At 42.7% G+C, this 15621-nt stretch overlaps 1 protein-coding gene across 1 annotated transcript; it reads left to right on the forward strand.

The window, feature by feature from the left end:
* The first annotated feature begins 3476 nt into the window (after window positions 1–3476).
* Window positions 3477–4775, forward strand: LOC135539202 (E3 ubiquitin-protein ligase TRIM39-like). The gene has a single exon (XM_064965027.1). The coding sequence runs from the start codon at window positions 3477–3479 to the stop codon at window positions 4773–4775; it is 1299 nt and encodes a 432-aa protein (XP_064821099.1).
* Window positions 4776–15621: the final 10846 nt, after the last annotated feature.

Raw genomic sequence — 15621 nt, forward strand, 5'->3', positions numbered from 1 at the left:
CCCTGTATAAAGTCTCGCTGTTGTTATTTTACAGCTGTTCTTTAGTTACTTGTTACTATTATTTCTTATTCTCCTTAGTATTTTTTAGTTTTTGTTTTAAACTGCATTGTTGGTTAGGGGCTCGTAAGTAAGCATATCACTGTATTCGGGGCACATGTGACTAATATAATTTGATTTGATTGGCTGAGCTAATGGGTGGACTGGACATGCTGAGAGATGACTTCTGATTGATCTGCCATGTCGCAGGCTTCTGTCTATAACATGAGCTGCTCAGGTAATCTTCACTGCTGATTGTTTAGTGGAGTATTTTCCGCTAACGAGAGTTTTTGGAACAAGGGAGTAAACGGTTTCTGTTGCAACTAAACGTTTTGCTCTCAATCGGACAGAAGGCTCGTACTCTCAAAATGTCAGCACCTGGAGACAACACGTTTCCGAGCTGAGCGGGATTATTATGAGATCGAGTTAAGTCGGGATGCCACCAGGCCGCAAGCAAAGTCAGAGAGGAAGAGGAATATTGGGACATGGATACAGAAAGGTGGATTCCTGAGCAGGAATGAAGGAGGAAAAAAAGAGAAAGAAGAGGTTGAAGAGAATCAGGAAAGCAGATGTTAGATTTGAATTTGAAGAGGATGGCGATAAAAATGTGGAAGATTGGTGTCAAACAGAGTGAGCCTAGTGCCAAACCAAGTTCTGGAGGTGAAATAGAAGTGAATGAAGGAGAGTTAAGTGAGGTGGAAGGTGTGGTGAAAATCTCGGAACCCGAGCCTGGCATCGATGGACATGATCAAGAAGAATCTGGTCCAGTAGGAGCAACATTTTTGGAGAAAGTGGATCTTTGCCTTTTGGCGGATCCATGTGGTTTCAGGGAGGGTAAGAAAGGAGTCGGGTGTAGCAGAATCAGTGAAGGTAACCTGTAGTAGACTTGTGAAATGTGTTTCTTCTGACCAGAGGGAGCGGGTGTTCCGTGTCACACAACTTGGGTCAAGATCTGTTTCTTGCTTTGCTCTTAGGAACAGGGCACCATTGTTCAGGGCACCAGGAGTGATTTCTGGGGTAGCGTTAAGTGTGGAGGTGGAGCATTTGAAGTTGAACTGGTGTTTGTGACGCTGCCGTTTGCTGTAACACAGACCCGGTGGTGAGTGTGGTGAAACAGAGGAGTCAGAGTCTTTACCTGACAAAGTCATGTTAGGATATATCAGTTATCCTGATAGAGCTGTTGTGCCGTATCCACTGCAGTGTTCCAGGTGCCATGTTCATGTTTCAGCAGTTTGTAGGAGGGAGATTCCAAGATGTGGGAAGTGTGCAGGAGGGCATGGGATAGAGGACTGTGTAGCTTCGGTGAATAAAGTTGTGCATGTCAACTGTAGGGGGGCTCATGATGTTGGGGATTGGAAGTGTCTGGTGTGAGAGAGGCAGGTTGAGGTGGCTTGAGTCAGAGTAGTGCAGAAGGTATCGTATGCTGAGGCAGTGAAGAAAGTAGAAGAGAATGGGTCAAGGGTGAGGGATCCTGAGAGGATCCTTGTGAGAAGTAGAACTGTGCTAGAACAGAGGGATAAGCCAACAAGTGATATTTGCTTCAGTAAGGTTGGCTTCTTAGCGTGCATAGCAATGGTTAACTGTACCTCAGAAATGTAACGTAAATCACAGAAAATAGATGTTGTGGTGGCAGCTGCAGGGAAGTATTTGGCCATACGAGATTTGACTTCAGAAGAGCTTACACAGTGTGTTGACCTCCCAGGCCGTTGGCATGGTGCAGTAGCAGATCGGTTCAAAGTAGTGTTTGGGGATAGTGAGTTTTTAATGAGTGTAGGATTAGTTGGAAGGATGTTTTAAAAAATGTTTTTTAAAAGTTGTATCACAAAGTATAATGGATTTATATTATTGTCCAGTTGGGGGCGGTAATGCAACATATCTGATGCCAACCGCCGTTCAACTCCAAAGAAGAAGAAAAATCTTTGCTTCATGAAAGATATAGCCATGGAGAACTGCAAAAGTGCTGCTACTACTCTCAACAACATTGCTGCCCTGAAGTTAGCAGACGGTATCGAACAAAGATCCCAAAAAAAGTTGCGATGGACTACTTTCTGGACTACTTTCTACCATGCTGACTCTCTCTGACTTAAAATGAATCAGACGATGAGGAAATCACTGACTTGAAGTAAAAACATTTTAATTCATCCAGATGATGTAAAGTCTTCTGTGATGGTTGAAGAAACGTAGATCAACAGTGTTGTTATCACGGAAGAAGTTGACTGAGTTGAAATCAGTGGAATGCCTGGTGAAAAGTATGAGTATGAGAAAGTGACGTAGAAAATTCTGATGTTTTGATTGCAAATGCGGACGGAGTCGAAAAGAGAACACAGAAGGCTGTTGTATAAAACACCTGTCTCCGGATTACATCTTCAAACTAATGGCAACCATGACCGTGAAACATTTGAGATTTTATAAGTTTCAAATTTGGTCAGAAAGTCATTTTCATTGCACGATAATTAAAGCGCACTGTTAGCTACCTAGCTAACATTGAACCTAGCTGGTTAGCTTGAGCTACCTGTAGATTCATAACACATAATTACATGCTGCACCATCGAGAGCATCCTGACTGGTTGCATCACTGCCTGGTATGGCAACTACTTGGCCTCCGACCGCAAGGCATAGACTCTAGCTACCCTAGTCATAGAATGTTTTCTCTGCTACCTCACGGCAAGCTATGACATTCTGTTTGTATTGCTAGTAGTGTGGGTTGGGATCATGGTTAATTGTTTAGCCAGTTAGTCTAAACAAAAAATGACTCCACTTTGCCAGATGATTATATTTAATTTAATTTTAATTTTACCTTTATTTTACTAGGCAAGTCAGTTAAGAACAAATTCTTATTTTCAATGACGGCCTGAGAACAGTGGGTTAACTGCCTGTTCAGGGGCAGAACGACAGATTTGTACCTTGTCAGCTCGGGGATTTGAACTTGCAACCATTTGCCATTATGGTGTGTGTCGATTGGTAATATTATTATTATTATTTATTTTTAAATGTAATACATTTTCGAATAAGACCTGTAATGTAACAAAATATGAAGAAAGTCAAGGAGTCTGAATACTTGTATTATGACCAGCTGTGTATTACAATAGTTTGACATCACTTTTTTGGGGTTTGTTCCTAACAACGGCGTCCTCCAGAGTTATCCTGTCTGAAGGAACCGTTCCTTCCGTCTGGATGAGTTCACTGACCCAGTCACCTTCTCATGTGGACACAACTTCTGCAAGTCCTGTATTAGTGGATACAGGGATACCACTGACCTCGGTGAGTGTCTCCACTGTGTAAAAACAAATATACCTTTGACAGGAGACCTGATCTCAGCGTAAATAGGATCACTTCCAAAACAACGGATGCTCAGTTCAGGACGTTGTCTCCGGTTAAAGTCACAACCATCAACCCAGAAGTTGAACTACACCTCATCAAACCAGGAGAAGTGTCCTGTGATGTCTGCCCTGAAGTCCTGTCTGGTGTGTCTGGTCTCTTACTGCGAGACTCACCTGGAGCCTCATCAGAGAGTGGCGGCCTTGACGAGACACAAGCTGATCGACCCTGTGGACAACCTGGAAGACAGGGTGTGTCAGAGACACAGCAGACCCCTGGAGATGTTCTGCAGGAGAGACCTGACGTGTGTGTGTCAAATCTGCACTGAGACAGACCACAAGACTCACAAGACTGTCACTATAGAGGAAGAGTGTGGAGAGAGGAAGGCTCAGTTGGAGAAGACGAAGGGGAAATTGCAGCAGATGATCCAGGAACGAAAGCAGCAGATTCAGGAGATAAAACACTCAGGCGAATTCAGCAAGAGAGATGCCGAGAAAGGCATAGCAGATAGTGTGGAGGTCTTCACTGCTCTGGTGCGGTGCATTGAGGAATGCCAGGCTGAGCTCATTGAGGTGATTGAGAAGAAGCAGAAAGCAGCAGAGAGGCAGGCTGAAGAGTTTATCAAAGTGTTGGAGCAGGAAATCACCGAGCTACAGAGAAAAACCACTGAACTGCAGCAGCTGTCACACACTGAGGACCACCTCCACCTCCTTCAGAGTTCCCTCTGCAGCCTTCCACCTACCAAGAACTGGTCTGAGATCAGTGTAAACAAGAACCTGTGTGTGGCTCCTGTGATGAGAGCTGTGTCTGAGCTAGGGAAGACGCTCAAGAAAGAGATGGAGAAGTTGCCTGAAATCAAGTTGAAGAGAATCAGACAGTGTGCAGTTGGTGTGACTTTTGATCTTGATACAGCACATCTCTGGCTTATCGTGTCTGGTGATGGGAAACAAGTGAGATATGGAGACGGAGCACAGAACCTCCCTGACAACCCCGGAAGGTTTAACGCTGGCATCTGTGTCCTGGGAAAAGAGGGCTTCTCCTCGGGGAGATTCTACTATGAGGTGCAGGTCAAAGAAAAGACTGAATGGACTTTAGGAGTGGCAAAAGAATCCATCAACAGGAAGGGGTCTTTTACATTCTACCCGGGGAATGGATTGTGGACTGTGGGGCTTTGGGATGGGGAGACGTACGAGGCCCACAATAAGAAAGTTGCCGTTCTGTCCCTGAAAGACAAGCCCCAGAAGGTAGGGGTGTTCGTGGATTATGAGAAGGGAGCGGTCTCCTTTTACAATGTGGAAGCCTCGTCACATATCTACTCTTTTACGGGCTGCACCTTCACTGAGAAAATCTATCCCTTTTATTACACACATGTAAAAAACGAGGCCCCATTGATCATCTGCCCTGTAAGTCACTCTGACTGAGTTTTCACCTGAGTCACATGACCTGAATAGAGAACCCACAGTCTGAGTCACATGACCTGAAAGGAGAACCCAGTCTGAGTCACATGACCTGAATAGAGAACCCACAGTCTGAGTCACATGACCTGAATAGAGAACCCACAGTCTGAGTCACATGACCTGAAAGGAGAACCCAGTCTGAGTCACATGACCTGAATAGAGAACCCACAGTCTGAGTCACATGACCTGAAAGGAGAACCCACAGTCTGAGTCATATGATGAAGAATCACTAAACATAGCCAACAATCACAAAAAAAATAATGACCAAAACGTATTTTAGAGGGTTTAGAACTTTGAGACCTGAAAGCTTTAACTGTCTACTATCTCTGATTAAAATTAAAATAAACTTTCTAATTAGTATTTGTCATCTTAATTAAAATCAGGACTGTACTCTGGACACTTTCCTGTTGTGATGCCACAGTTCCCCCATCTAACCCACTGAGACTACCTGCTATTATTGGAGATGTGCTTTAGTCACTCAGTGTGAGAGTCACTTCATCATGACCACACAGTCTGTCGATGTTATAATGGGTGGATGGGGGGGGGGGGGGGGGGGTGAGAAAGTTTGAAGAACTAAACTCAGAAAAAAAAGAACAGTCCTCTCACTGTCAACTGCGTTTATTTTCAGCAAACTTAACGTGTGTAAATATTTGTATGAACATAAGATTCAACAACTGAGACATAAACTGAACAAGTTCCACAGACATGTGACTAACAGAAATGGAATAATGTGTCCCTGAACAAAGGGGGGGGGGTCAAAATCAAAAGTAACAGTCAGTATCTGGTGTGGCCACCAGCTGCATTAAGTACTGCAGTGCATCTCCTCCTCACGGACTGCATAAGATTTGCCAGTTCTTGCTGTGAGATGTTACCCCACTCTTCCACCAAGGCACCTGCAAGTTCCCGCAACCTTTATTGCATATTGTAAGCTGTTAATGTCTTAATTACCGTTCTACAGGTGCATGCATTAATTGTTTATGGTTCATCGAACAAGCACGGGAAACAGTGTTTAAACCCTTTTACAATGAAGATCTGTGAAGTTATTTGGATTTTTACAAATTATCTTTGAAAAAAGGGGACGTTTCTTTTTGTTGTTGCTGAGTTCAGCTCCACAGGCCACAGGCCACAGCTAATCATGTGGGAGAGAGAATGACTCCAAGACAATGCTAGAAGACACCGTTGAGCGTTATAATATGCATCCCAAATAGCAGCCTATTGCATATTCTACACTAGGACCCTAGTCAAAAAATAGTGCACTGTATAGGGAACAGGGTACCATTTGGAACATATCCATTATATTTTTAATATGTTGCACTGTTAAAATTACGCCGGGACTGTAAATGCAGTCTCACACCCCTACCGATTATTTATTGAAGGCGATACAACATCTGCCTGTTGTTAAAGACAGTTGAGGTGGCACAAGCAGGGCACAGTACCCACACAATCAGCGTTTTGTGTGACGACGTAGGCTAATCTTTATAGTTGTTGACATATTGTAGCCACTAGCCTCAGTTCCTGGAGAGAGAAAAACACACACAGGCCCTACTAACTGCTATTTCACTTCTCAATGATCTTCCAACTACCGCGCGTAGTAGTCTACCTAGCTGTTCCACCTCGGGGCAGCTGGACGGCCCCTATGTGTATGTGTATAGGGACCGGTGTTGTGCCGAAAATCTCCCCCTCCCCTTTGCGTGAACACGTACCGCACTCAATTCTTCATTGCTGCGCTTCACCTCACTGTCAGTTCAGCCTACATTTCAGTGATCTTATATTTGTGTCCTTCAAGGCAGCTGTCAATGATCACGTTAGGCTGCGTTTCATTAGATTTTTTTTTTTATAGCGGTTGGTCGTGAGACAGCATTAATGTCTGCATTTTTCGGTTTGGCTATTTGGTTCAAGTGTATTAGTCTATAAATAAATATATTTGCCATAATTCGTCATCTCTGTCCCATGTCTTATTCGACTGGTAGTTGTTCTGAAATGTTTATTGCTTATTGTTTATTCCAGAGTCTGATCATGACCGAGTACGTTGTGCTTCGTCCGGCGCGAAATTATGTCTCACGTCGTTTGTCAACTACTGCTTTAAAACTGCATACTATGTGATGATAATCTTCATAGTTATGCTGACATATCGTAGCCAGAGTGACTGAAAAACGAACTAGCCAATGTTTGTATGTAATCTTGTAATCTATTGTATGTTGACTGCCTGCATGTGTCTTGCTTGTATTTAATATGCTTGCCCAAATACGACTTGGCACTTACAACAAATAAAAGGTTTATGATCACGTCTTTTGTGTAGAACATGACAGCTGCGTGTAGCCCAACACCCATCCTGAAAAAAATATCATGAAATCACGCTTGACACATGGAATGCATAGGTGGAACATGTCAACATATCTTTAGTGTACAACATGAAGTTTCCCCATACATGTCAGTGAGGGGGAAGCGGTTGTCACTAGTTACCGTTTCTCCTCTTAAAATATGATTAAAACCTCACCTTAACCAAACTGCTAACCATATGCTTAACCTTAAATTATAAGATAAAAAAAAAACATTACATTATTTTTAATAAATTTTTATGATAATTTAAATGTTTAACTCACATAATTTGACTTTGTGGCTGCGGTAACTAGTGGAAACCGGGGGAAGCGGCAGCAAAGCACTGGGAGCAATGAGCAGAAGCCACTGTACCTAACGCACTGTACCTAACAATATCAAAAGGCAAGTCTGGTTACAGATCATCCGGAATCGCAGTCACTCCAGTCGAAATGAAGTGCTTGAACACCAAAATGAAATGAAACATCAAAACTAGTGGCAACTGAGCTGCCACCAAATTGAAGGAGAAGAAACCTTTAACTTTTCTGGAGTATTGAAACACATCATTCTGAGATGTTTTGAAACATGACATGGTGTGTTGTCTTAGAACCACCTCCACCTCCTTCAGTGTTGAGAAACACCTTTGCCAGGGACTGGGAGAACTACCGGAAGTGGTTGAAAGCACTATTATAGTGCTTCGTGTTCAGATCAGTGCAGAATTATACACTTTCGGTCTCGTTTTCCTCACTCTAAAGCTTCGAAACACACTAGTGGTTAGAGTGTTGGGCCAGTAACTGAAAGGTTGCTGGATCGAATCCCCGAGCTGACAAGGTAAAAAAAAATCTGTCGTTCTACCTCAGAGCAAGGCAGTTTACCCACTGTTCCCCGGGCGCTGAAGACTTGGATGTCGATTATGGCAGCCCCCCGCACATCTGAGATTCAGAGGGGTTGGGTTAAATACAGAAGACACATTTTAGTTGAATGTTTTTAGTTTGTACTGACTAGATATTCCCTTTTACCAGTATGATGTTTTGAATCGTGTCTAGTGCAGAATTAGATCACATCTTCTGGGGTATTTTAATATTTACCATTGACTTATGTATCTGCCACAGGAGATTGGTGGTGCCTTAATTGAGGAGGACAGGCTCATGGTAATGACTGGAGCGGAATTAGTGTTATGGTATCAAATACCTTTATTTTAATTTAACCTTTTATTTAACTAGGCAAGTCAGATAAGAACAAATTCTTATTTACAATGACGGCCTACCCCGGCCATAGCAGGACGACGCTGGGCCAATTCCGAGCTAGCCACACTCAAGGAACGAAATGATATCCTAACCGCCATCGATAAAAGACAGTACTGTGCAGCCGTCTTCATCGACCTGGCCAAGGCTTTCGACTCTGTCAATCACCGTATTCTTATCGGCAGACTCAACAGCCTTGGTTTCTCAAATGACTGCCTCACCTGGTTCACCAACTATTTCTCTGATAAGAGTTCAGTGTGTCAAATCGGAGGGCCTGTTGTCCAGACCTCTGGCAGTCTCTATGGGGGTGCCACAGGGTTCAATTCTCAGGCCGACCTTTTCTCTGTATATATCAACGATGTCACTCTTGCTGCGGGTGATTCGCTGATCCACCTCTACGCAGATGACACCATTCTGTATACATCTGGCCCTTCTTTGGACACTGTGTTAACTAACCTCCAAATGAACTTCAACGCCATACAACACTCCTTCTGTGGCCTCCAACTGCTCTTAATTAAACTCTAGTAAAACTAAATGTATGTTTTTTAACTGACCGCAGCCCGCACCTGCCCGCCTGACCAGCATCACTACTCTGGACGGTTCTGACTTAGAATATGTGGACAACTACAAATAGCTAGGTGTCTGGCTAGACTATAAACTCTCCTTCCAGACTCATATTAAGCATCTCCAATCCAAAATTAAATCTAGAATTGGCTTCCTATTATCGCAACAACGCCTCCTTCACTCATGCTGCCAAACATACCCTCATAAAACTAACTATCCTACCGATCCTTGACTTCGGCGATGTCATTTACAAAATAGCCTCCAACACTCTACTCAGCAAACTGGATGCAGTCTACCACAGTGCCATCCGTTTTAGCACCAAAGCCCCTTATACCACCCACCACTGCGACCTGTATGCTCTAGTCGGCTGGCCCCTGCTACATATTCATCACCAGACCCACTGGCTCCAGGTCATCTATAAGCCTTTGCTAGGTAAAGCTCCGCCTTATCTCAGCTCACTTGTCACAATAACAACACCCATCCGAAGCACGCACTCCGGCAGGTAAATCTCACTGGTCATCCCCAAAGCCAACACCTCCTTTGACCGCCTTTCCTTCCAGTTCTCTGCTGCCAATGACTGGAACGAATTGCAAAAATCTCTGAAGTTGGAAACTTGTATCTCCCTCACTAACTTTAAGCATCAGCTATCTGAGCAGCTCACTGATAGCTGCAGCTGTGCACAGCCCATCTGTAAATAGCCCATCCAACTACTTACCTCATCCCCATATTGTTTTTATTTACTTTTTTTCTGCTCTTTTGCACACCAGTATTTCTACTTTCACATCATCATCTGCTCATCTATAACTCCAGTGTTAATCCACTAAATTGTAATTACTTCGCTACTATGGCCTATTTATGGCCTTACCTCCTCACGCCATTTGCACACACTGTATATAGACTTTATATAGATTTTTCTATTGTCTTATTGACTATACTTTTGTTTATTCCATGTATAACTCTGTTGTCGTGTGTGTCGCACTGCTTTGCTTTATCTTGGCCAGGTCACAGCTGTAAATGAGAACTTGTTCTCAACTGGCCTACCTGGTTAATATTTTCTTTCATTTTTTATTAAATAAAAAATATATATATTTTGTGCCGCCCAATGGGACTCCCAATCGCGGCCGGTTGTGATACCGCCTGGAATCCTACCAGGGTCTGTAGTGACGCCTCTAGCACTGAGATGCAGTGCCTCAGACTGCTGTGACACTTGGGAGTCCATAGTCTCCATGTTTTTTGATGAAATTTAATGTCATCTGTTCCAGCCATGATCCTCCTCCGCCGTCCTCCTCTCAGCAGCCCCCTGTGGTATCCGATCATTTGCCCGTTTAACCCATTTTGAAAGCATAGTTGAGCACAGGGCCCACTCCACCAGCAGTAACTAGAGGTTTATCAGCAAGCATTGCAGTGTTTGTCTCTACCATGTTTGAAATGTGGGAATGGGTCGCCTCATCAACAGTAGTGGTGATAAAATCACCAGGGAAGTCAAGCCAGGGGGGGAAAAGACATATTACAACCTATATGCTGTGAAAATTGCATTTGCTCTTATAACCTGTTCATGTACCTTGACACCGTGTTAAATAGTCCTTAGGCCGACACAATAAGAAGACACAGTGGCAGAATCAATTCAACCACACCTTCGTTTCATCACAAAACCGGAGAGCAACATGCCGACATCTATCTGGTGAAGTCCACAAAGCACACAGTAACAAACAGTTACGTGACCTACAACATGATCAAGTTAATGTTTCTGACATTTTCAGACCACTAAACAACTATTGATTTAGAACCACGGAGAGTTACCACTAGTCGTACAAAGACAACAGGAGCTGCCTTCATTAATACAGCACCACTTCAACATCATCTAATCACCTCTGATAAGTCTAGTACAGTGACAACTAAAAGATACCAAAAAACAACTTAGTCCAATCAACTTTAGCTAAATATGACATGGCTGTCCATAGTTCTGATTTCTGTGTGTGTGCTTGCAAGTAAAACTATTTTTTTTAAAGCTTGTTGACTCACCCTACTTGTAGAGAAACATCAGCAATGCCACCAATCTCTCATGTTCCCTGAATGTTCTCTGATTCTGTTAAACAGGACACTCTTTTAGTTTTTGTATCCTAGGCTACCTGGCTAAAATGCTTACGCCAACTAGCCTCACTTCCTTTCATGGGCAACGATGCGCCAGGCCAACTAGTTCACATTAGCTACATATTTAACTTCCATTCTCTCAGGCCAGGGGACCATGTACACATTTACAGTTGGATTAGAATCGTTGGCCAGTAAGGATGTGATTGATGTGAAGCCAAACCCAAACTGGCTTCCCTTTACACTTTTGTTTTGGTGTGCCAGGAACATTCACAGCCGAGCTCACTTAGTTTAGCTCAACGCTGATTATCTATTATTTTATACCTTTTTTTTATCAAGGGAGGCCAAAAGCTCGCTGGCTTCCCTCGCATTCAATGCTACGGGCGGCAACAATGTCCGAATCTTTTTTGACCAGACAGAACCAGATACTTGGGCTACACATGCTAAAACAGAGGAACGCTGTTTCGTACGTTCAGATGCTTTCTCCGGTGAGATACATTCAGCCTCTTGCGAATTTGAAGGACGTTTATGAAACACAGAGAGACAAAATGGCATCCATTAATACACATCACTGCTCATTATTGACCATCATTTTTGACTTCTGACAAGGTTTGGATATTCGTTCATCATGGTCCATCTGTAACGGCGTTCTTCGTTAGTCGAAAGAGAGTCGGACCGAAATGCAGCGTGTTGGTTACTCATGTTTTTTTAATGAATGAATCGCGGTACACGAAATAACTGATATAAATAAATAACAACAAAACGGAACGTGAAACCTAATTACAGCCTATCTGGTGAAACTACACAGAGACAGGAACAATCACCCACGAAATACACAGTGAAACCCAGGCTACCTAAATACGGTTCCCTATCAGAGACAACAATAATCACCTGACTGATTGAGAACTGCCTCAGGCAGCCAAACCTAAACTAAACACACCCCTAATCAACCACAATCCCAATGCCTACAAAAAAAAAACAATACGACAACACAATAACATAAACCCATGTCACACCCTGGCCTGACCAACTAATTAACTAAAAACACAAAATACTAAGACCAAGGCGTGACACCATCACACCTCAACAAATTTAATAATATAGAATTAATATAGAATTCAGAAGTATACTATTCTTTCTTCAAACATAAATACAATATTGTTGTTAAAAAAATCATAATATCAAAATTACCCACTGTCTGTTAAAAACAGAGCCATGTGGCAAGACAGGAAGTGCAAGGAGATTACATGTGGCAAGACAGGAAGTGCAAGGAGATTACATGTGGCAAGACAGGAAGTGCAAGGAGATTACATGTGGCAAGACAGGAAGTGCAAGGAGATTACATGTGGCAAGACAGGAAGTGCAAGGAGATTACATGTGGCAAGACAGGAAGTGCAAGGAGATTACATGTGGCAAGACAGGAAGTGCAAAGAGATTACATGTGGCAAGACAGGAAGTGCAAGGAGATTACATGTGGCAAGACAGGAAGTGCAAGGAGATTACATGTGGCAAGACAGGAAGTGCAAGGAGATTACATGTGGCAAGACAGGAAGTGCAAGGAGATTACATGTGGCAAGACATGAAGTGCAAGGAGATTACATGTGGCAAGACAGGAAGTGCAAGGAGATTACATGTGGCAAGACAGGAAGTGCAAGGAGATTACATGTGGCAAGACAGGAAGTGCAAGGAGATTACATGTGGCAAGACAGGAAGTGCAAAGAGATTACATGTGGCAAGACAGGAAGTGCAAGGAGATTACATGTGGCAAGACAGGAAGTGCAAGGAGATTACATGTGGCAAGACAGGAAGTGCAAGGAGATTACATGTGGCAAGACAGGAAGTGCAAGGAGATCAGACTTCCGGTGAATTCAATCACTCCATTTTCTCTATTCTGGTTATCCTCGGAAAATATACTTACATTTCGAGGAATATATTAAGTTGGGTTCATTCTTAATTTTGTTGGTAAAAATGAAATTAACAAATCATTGAAATTACTTGCATATGTTTGGTCGTTTTGTTGTTGTTGTTGTTGTTGTCAATTTCAACTCACCCCATAATCATCTCTGTTGAGTGTGTAAAATTCCAAAGCAATGTACCATCTTACTGCCTCAGAAGTCAGAGGTTCAATTCCCGCTTCCACCTGTCCCACTTTCACTCCTTGTCTATCTGCTGTGTCTAATCTGTCTAAATAAAGCATTTCAGAGTACTTCTATTCTGTTTTTAAAGCATTTTCGATGTGCCAGAACACTTACATTGGGGTTTAATAATCAAACACCAGCTCTCAGGCTAGATGCATTACTTTTCATAGTTTCATTACACAATCATGCTGTTAAGATCATTTCTATTTTGACACAGTGTAGACAGAGACTGAAGCTCTGAGAGAAACTGCTGGGAGACATAGTGGCGGTTGTTTCTATGAAACTCTGGCGTGCAGAATCCTTCTCTGTCCAAATGGCACCTGTTTCCCGTTGATCAGATCTTCATCTAGGTCAATATAATAGACAAAGACAGTCTGCTTAAACTAATAACACACAAACAATTATACGTTTTCATGTCTTTATTGAACACACCGTGGAAACATTCACAGTGCAGGGTGGGAAAAGTATGTGAACCCTTGGATTTAATAAATGGTTGACCTTCCTTTGGCAGCAATAACGTCACCCAAATGTTTTCTGTAGTTGTGGACCAGACCTGCACAACGGTCAGGAGGAATTTTGGACAATTCCTCTTTACAAAACTGTTTCAGTTCAGCAATATTCTTGGGATGTCTGGTGTGAACCGCTCTCTTGATGTCATGCCACAGCATCTCAATCGGGTTGAGGTCAGGACTCTGACTGGGCCACTCCAGAAGGCATATTTTGTTCTGTTGAAGCCATTGTGTTGTTGATTTACTTCTGTGTTTTGGGTCGTTGTCCTGTTGCGTCACCCAACTTTTGTTGAGCTTCAATTTGTGGACAGATAGCCTTACATTCTCCTACAAAATGTCTTGATAAACTTGTGAATTGATTTTTCCGTCGATGATCGCAAGCTGTCCAGGCCCTGAGGCAGCAAAGCAGCCCCAAACCATGATGCTCCCTCCACCATACTTTACAGTTGGTATGAGGTTTTGATGTTGGCTGTCAAGTGTCAGTGTGCTGCGGTCGGAGTCAGGCGCAGGGCACGTAACTGAGTAAAAGACATACTTTACTCGAAAAAGAAACAACAATGATTTCCACGCAGGGAAAAACACACCAACTCACAGAAGTCTTTAACACTAAACAAAGAACAAAACCATGTAGGAACCAGAGGGTTAAATAGGGAATAAATAATAACGTAATGGAAACAAGGTGTGTACAATCAAGACAAAACAAATGGAAAAATAAACGTAGATCGGTGGCAGCTAGAAAGCCGGTGACGTCGACCGCCGAGCGAACAAGGAAGTCATGACAGGTGTGCTGTGCCTTTTTCCTCCACACATAGTGTTGTGTTTTCCTTCCAAACAATTCAACTGTAGTTTCAACTGTCCACTGAATATTTTCCCAGTAGCGCTGTGAAACATCCAGGTGCACTTTCGCAAACTTCAGATGTGCAGCAATGTTTTCTTCTTCCGTGGTGTACTCCAATGAATACCATTCTTGTTTAGTGTTTTACGTGTCATAGACTCGTCAACAGAGATGTTAGCATGTTCCAGAGATTTCTGTCAGTCTTTAGCTGACAGTCCAGGATTCTTCTTAACCATTGAGCATTCTGCACTGTCCTCTTGCAGATATCTTTGCAGGACGGCCAATCCTAGGCAGAGTAGCAACAGTGCTGAACTTTCTCCATTTATAGACAATTTGTCTTACCGTGGACTGATGAACATCAAGGCTATTAGAGATACTTTTGTAACCCTTTCCAGCTTTATGCAAGTCAACAATTCTTAATCTTAGGTCTTCTGAAATCTCTTTTGTTCAAGGCATGGTTCACATCAGTCAATACTTTTTGTGAATAACAAACTCAAATTTTGTGAGTGTTTTTTATGGGGCAGGGCAGCTCTAACCAACATCTCCAATCTTGCCTCATTGATTAGACTCCAGGTTAGTTGACTCCTGACTCCAATTAGCTTTTGGAGAAGTCATTAGCCTCGGGTTCACATACTTTTTCCGGCATAGACTGTATATGTTTAAATGATGTATTCAATATAAAAATACAATAATCTGTGTGTTATTAGTTTAAGCAGACTGTGTTTGTCTGTTGTTATGACTGAGATGAAGATCAGATCAAATTTGATGACCAATTTATGCAGAAATCCAGGTAATTCCGAAGGGTTCACATACCTTTTGTGTGTTGTGGTTAAGTGTGTGATAAAGGTTGTGTGTGTTATAAGTGTGTGTGTGTGAGAGAGAGAGAGAGAGAGAGAGAGAGAGAGAGTTAAGTGGATGGAGATACATTACAGTTTCATACATGATTAGTTTTCTATTGCATCAGAGACAGAGAAAACCCCCTGGTCTGCAGATAAGCCCACACGCCTCATGGGTTTTCAGAGAATTTCATGAGAGTTTCACCCTGGCAGGTGGCCACTGGTAGATGTAAAAGGTCATAGGTCATCTCTGGTGATAGGAGTTCTAATATCTTCTCCT

This window comes from Oncorhynchus masou, unplaced genomic scaffold (genome assembly GCF_036934945.1).
Source record: "Oncorhynchus masou masou isolate Uvic2021 unplaced genomic scaffold, UVic_Omas_1.1 unplaced_scaffold_1547, whole genome shotgun sequence".
Taxonomy (NCBI): Eukaryota; Metazoa; Chordata; class Actinopteri; order Salmoniformes; family Salmonidae; genus Oncorhynchus; species Oncorhynchus masou.

Bases quoted from the DNA above. Each gene is read 5' to 3' on its own strand.
- LOC135539202 (XM_064965027.1), top strand. From the start codon at position 3,477: ATGTCTGCCCTGAAGTCCTGTCTGGTGTGTCTGGTCTCTTACTGCGAG.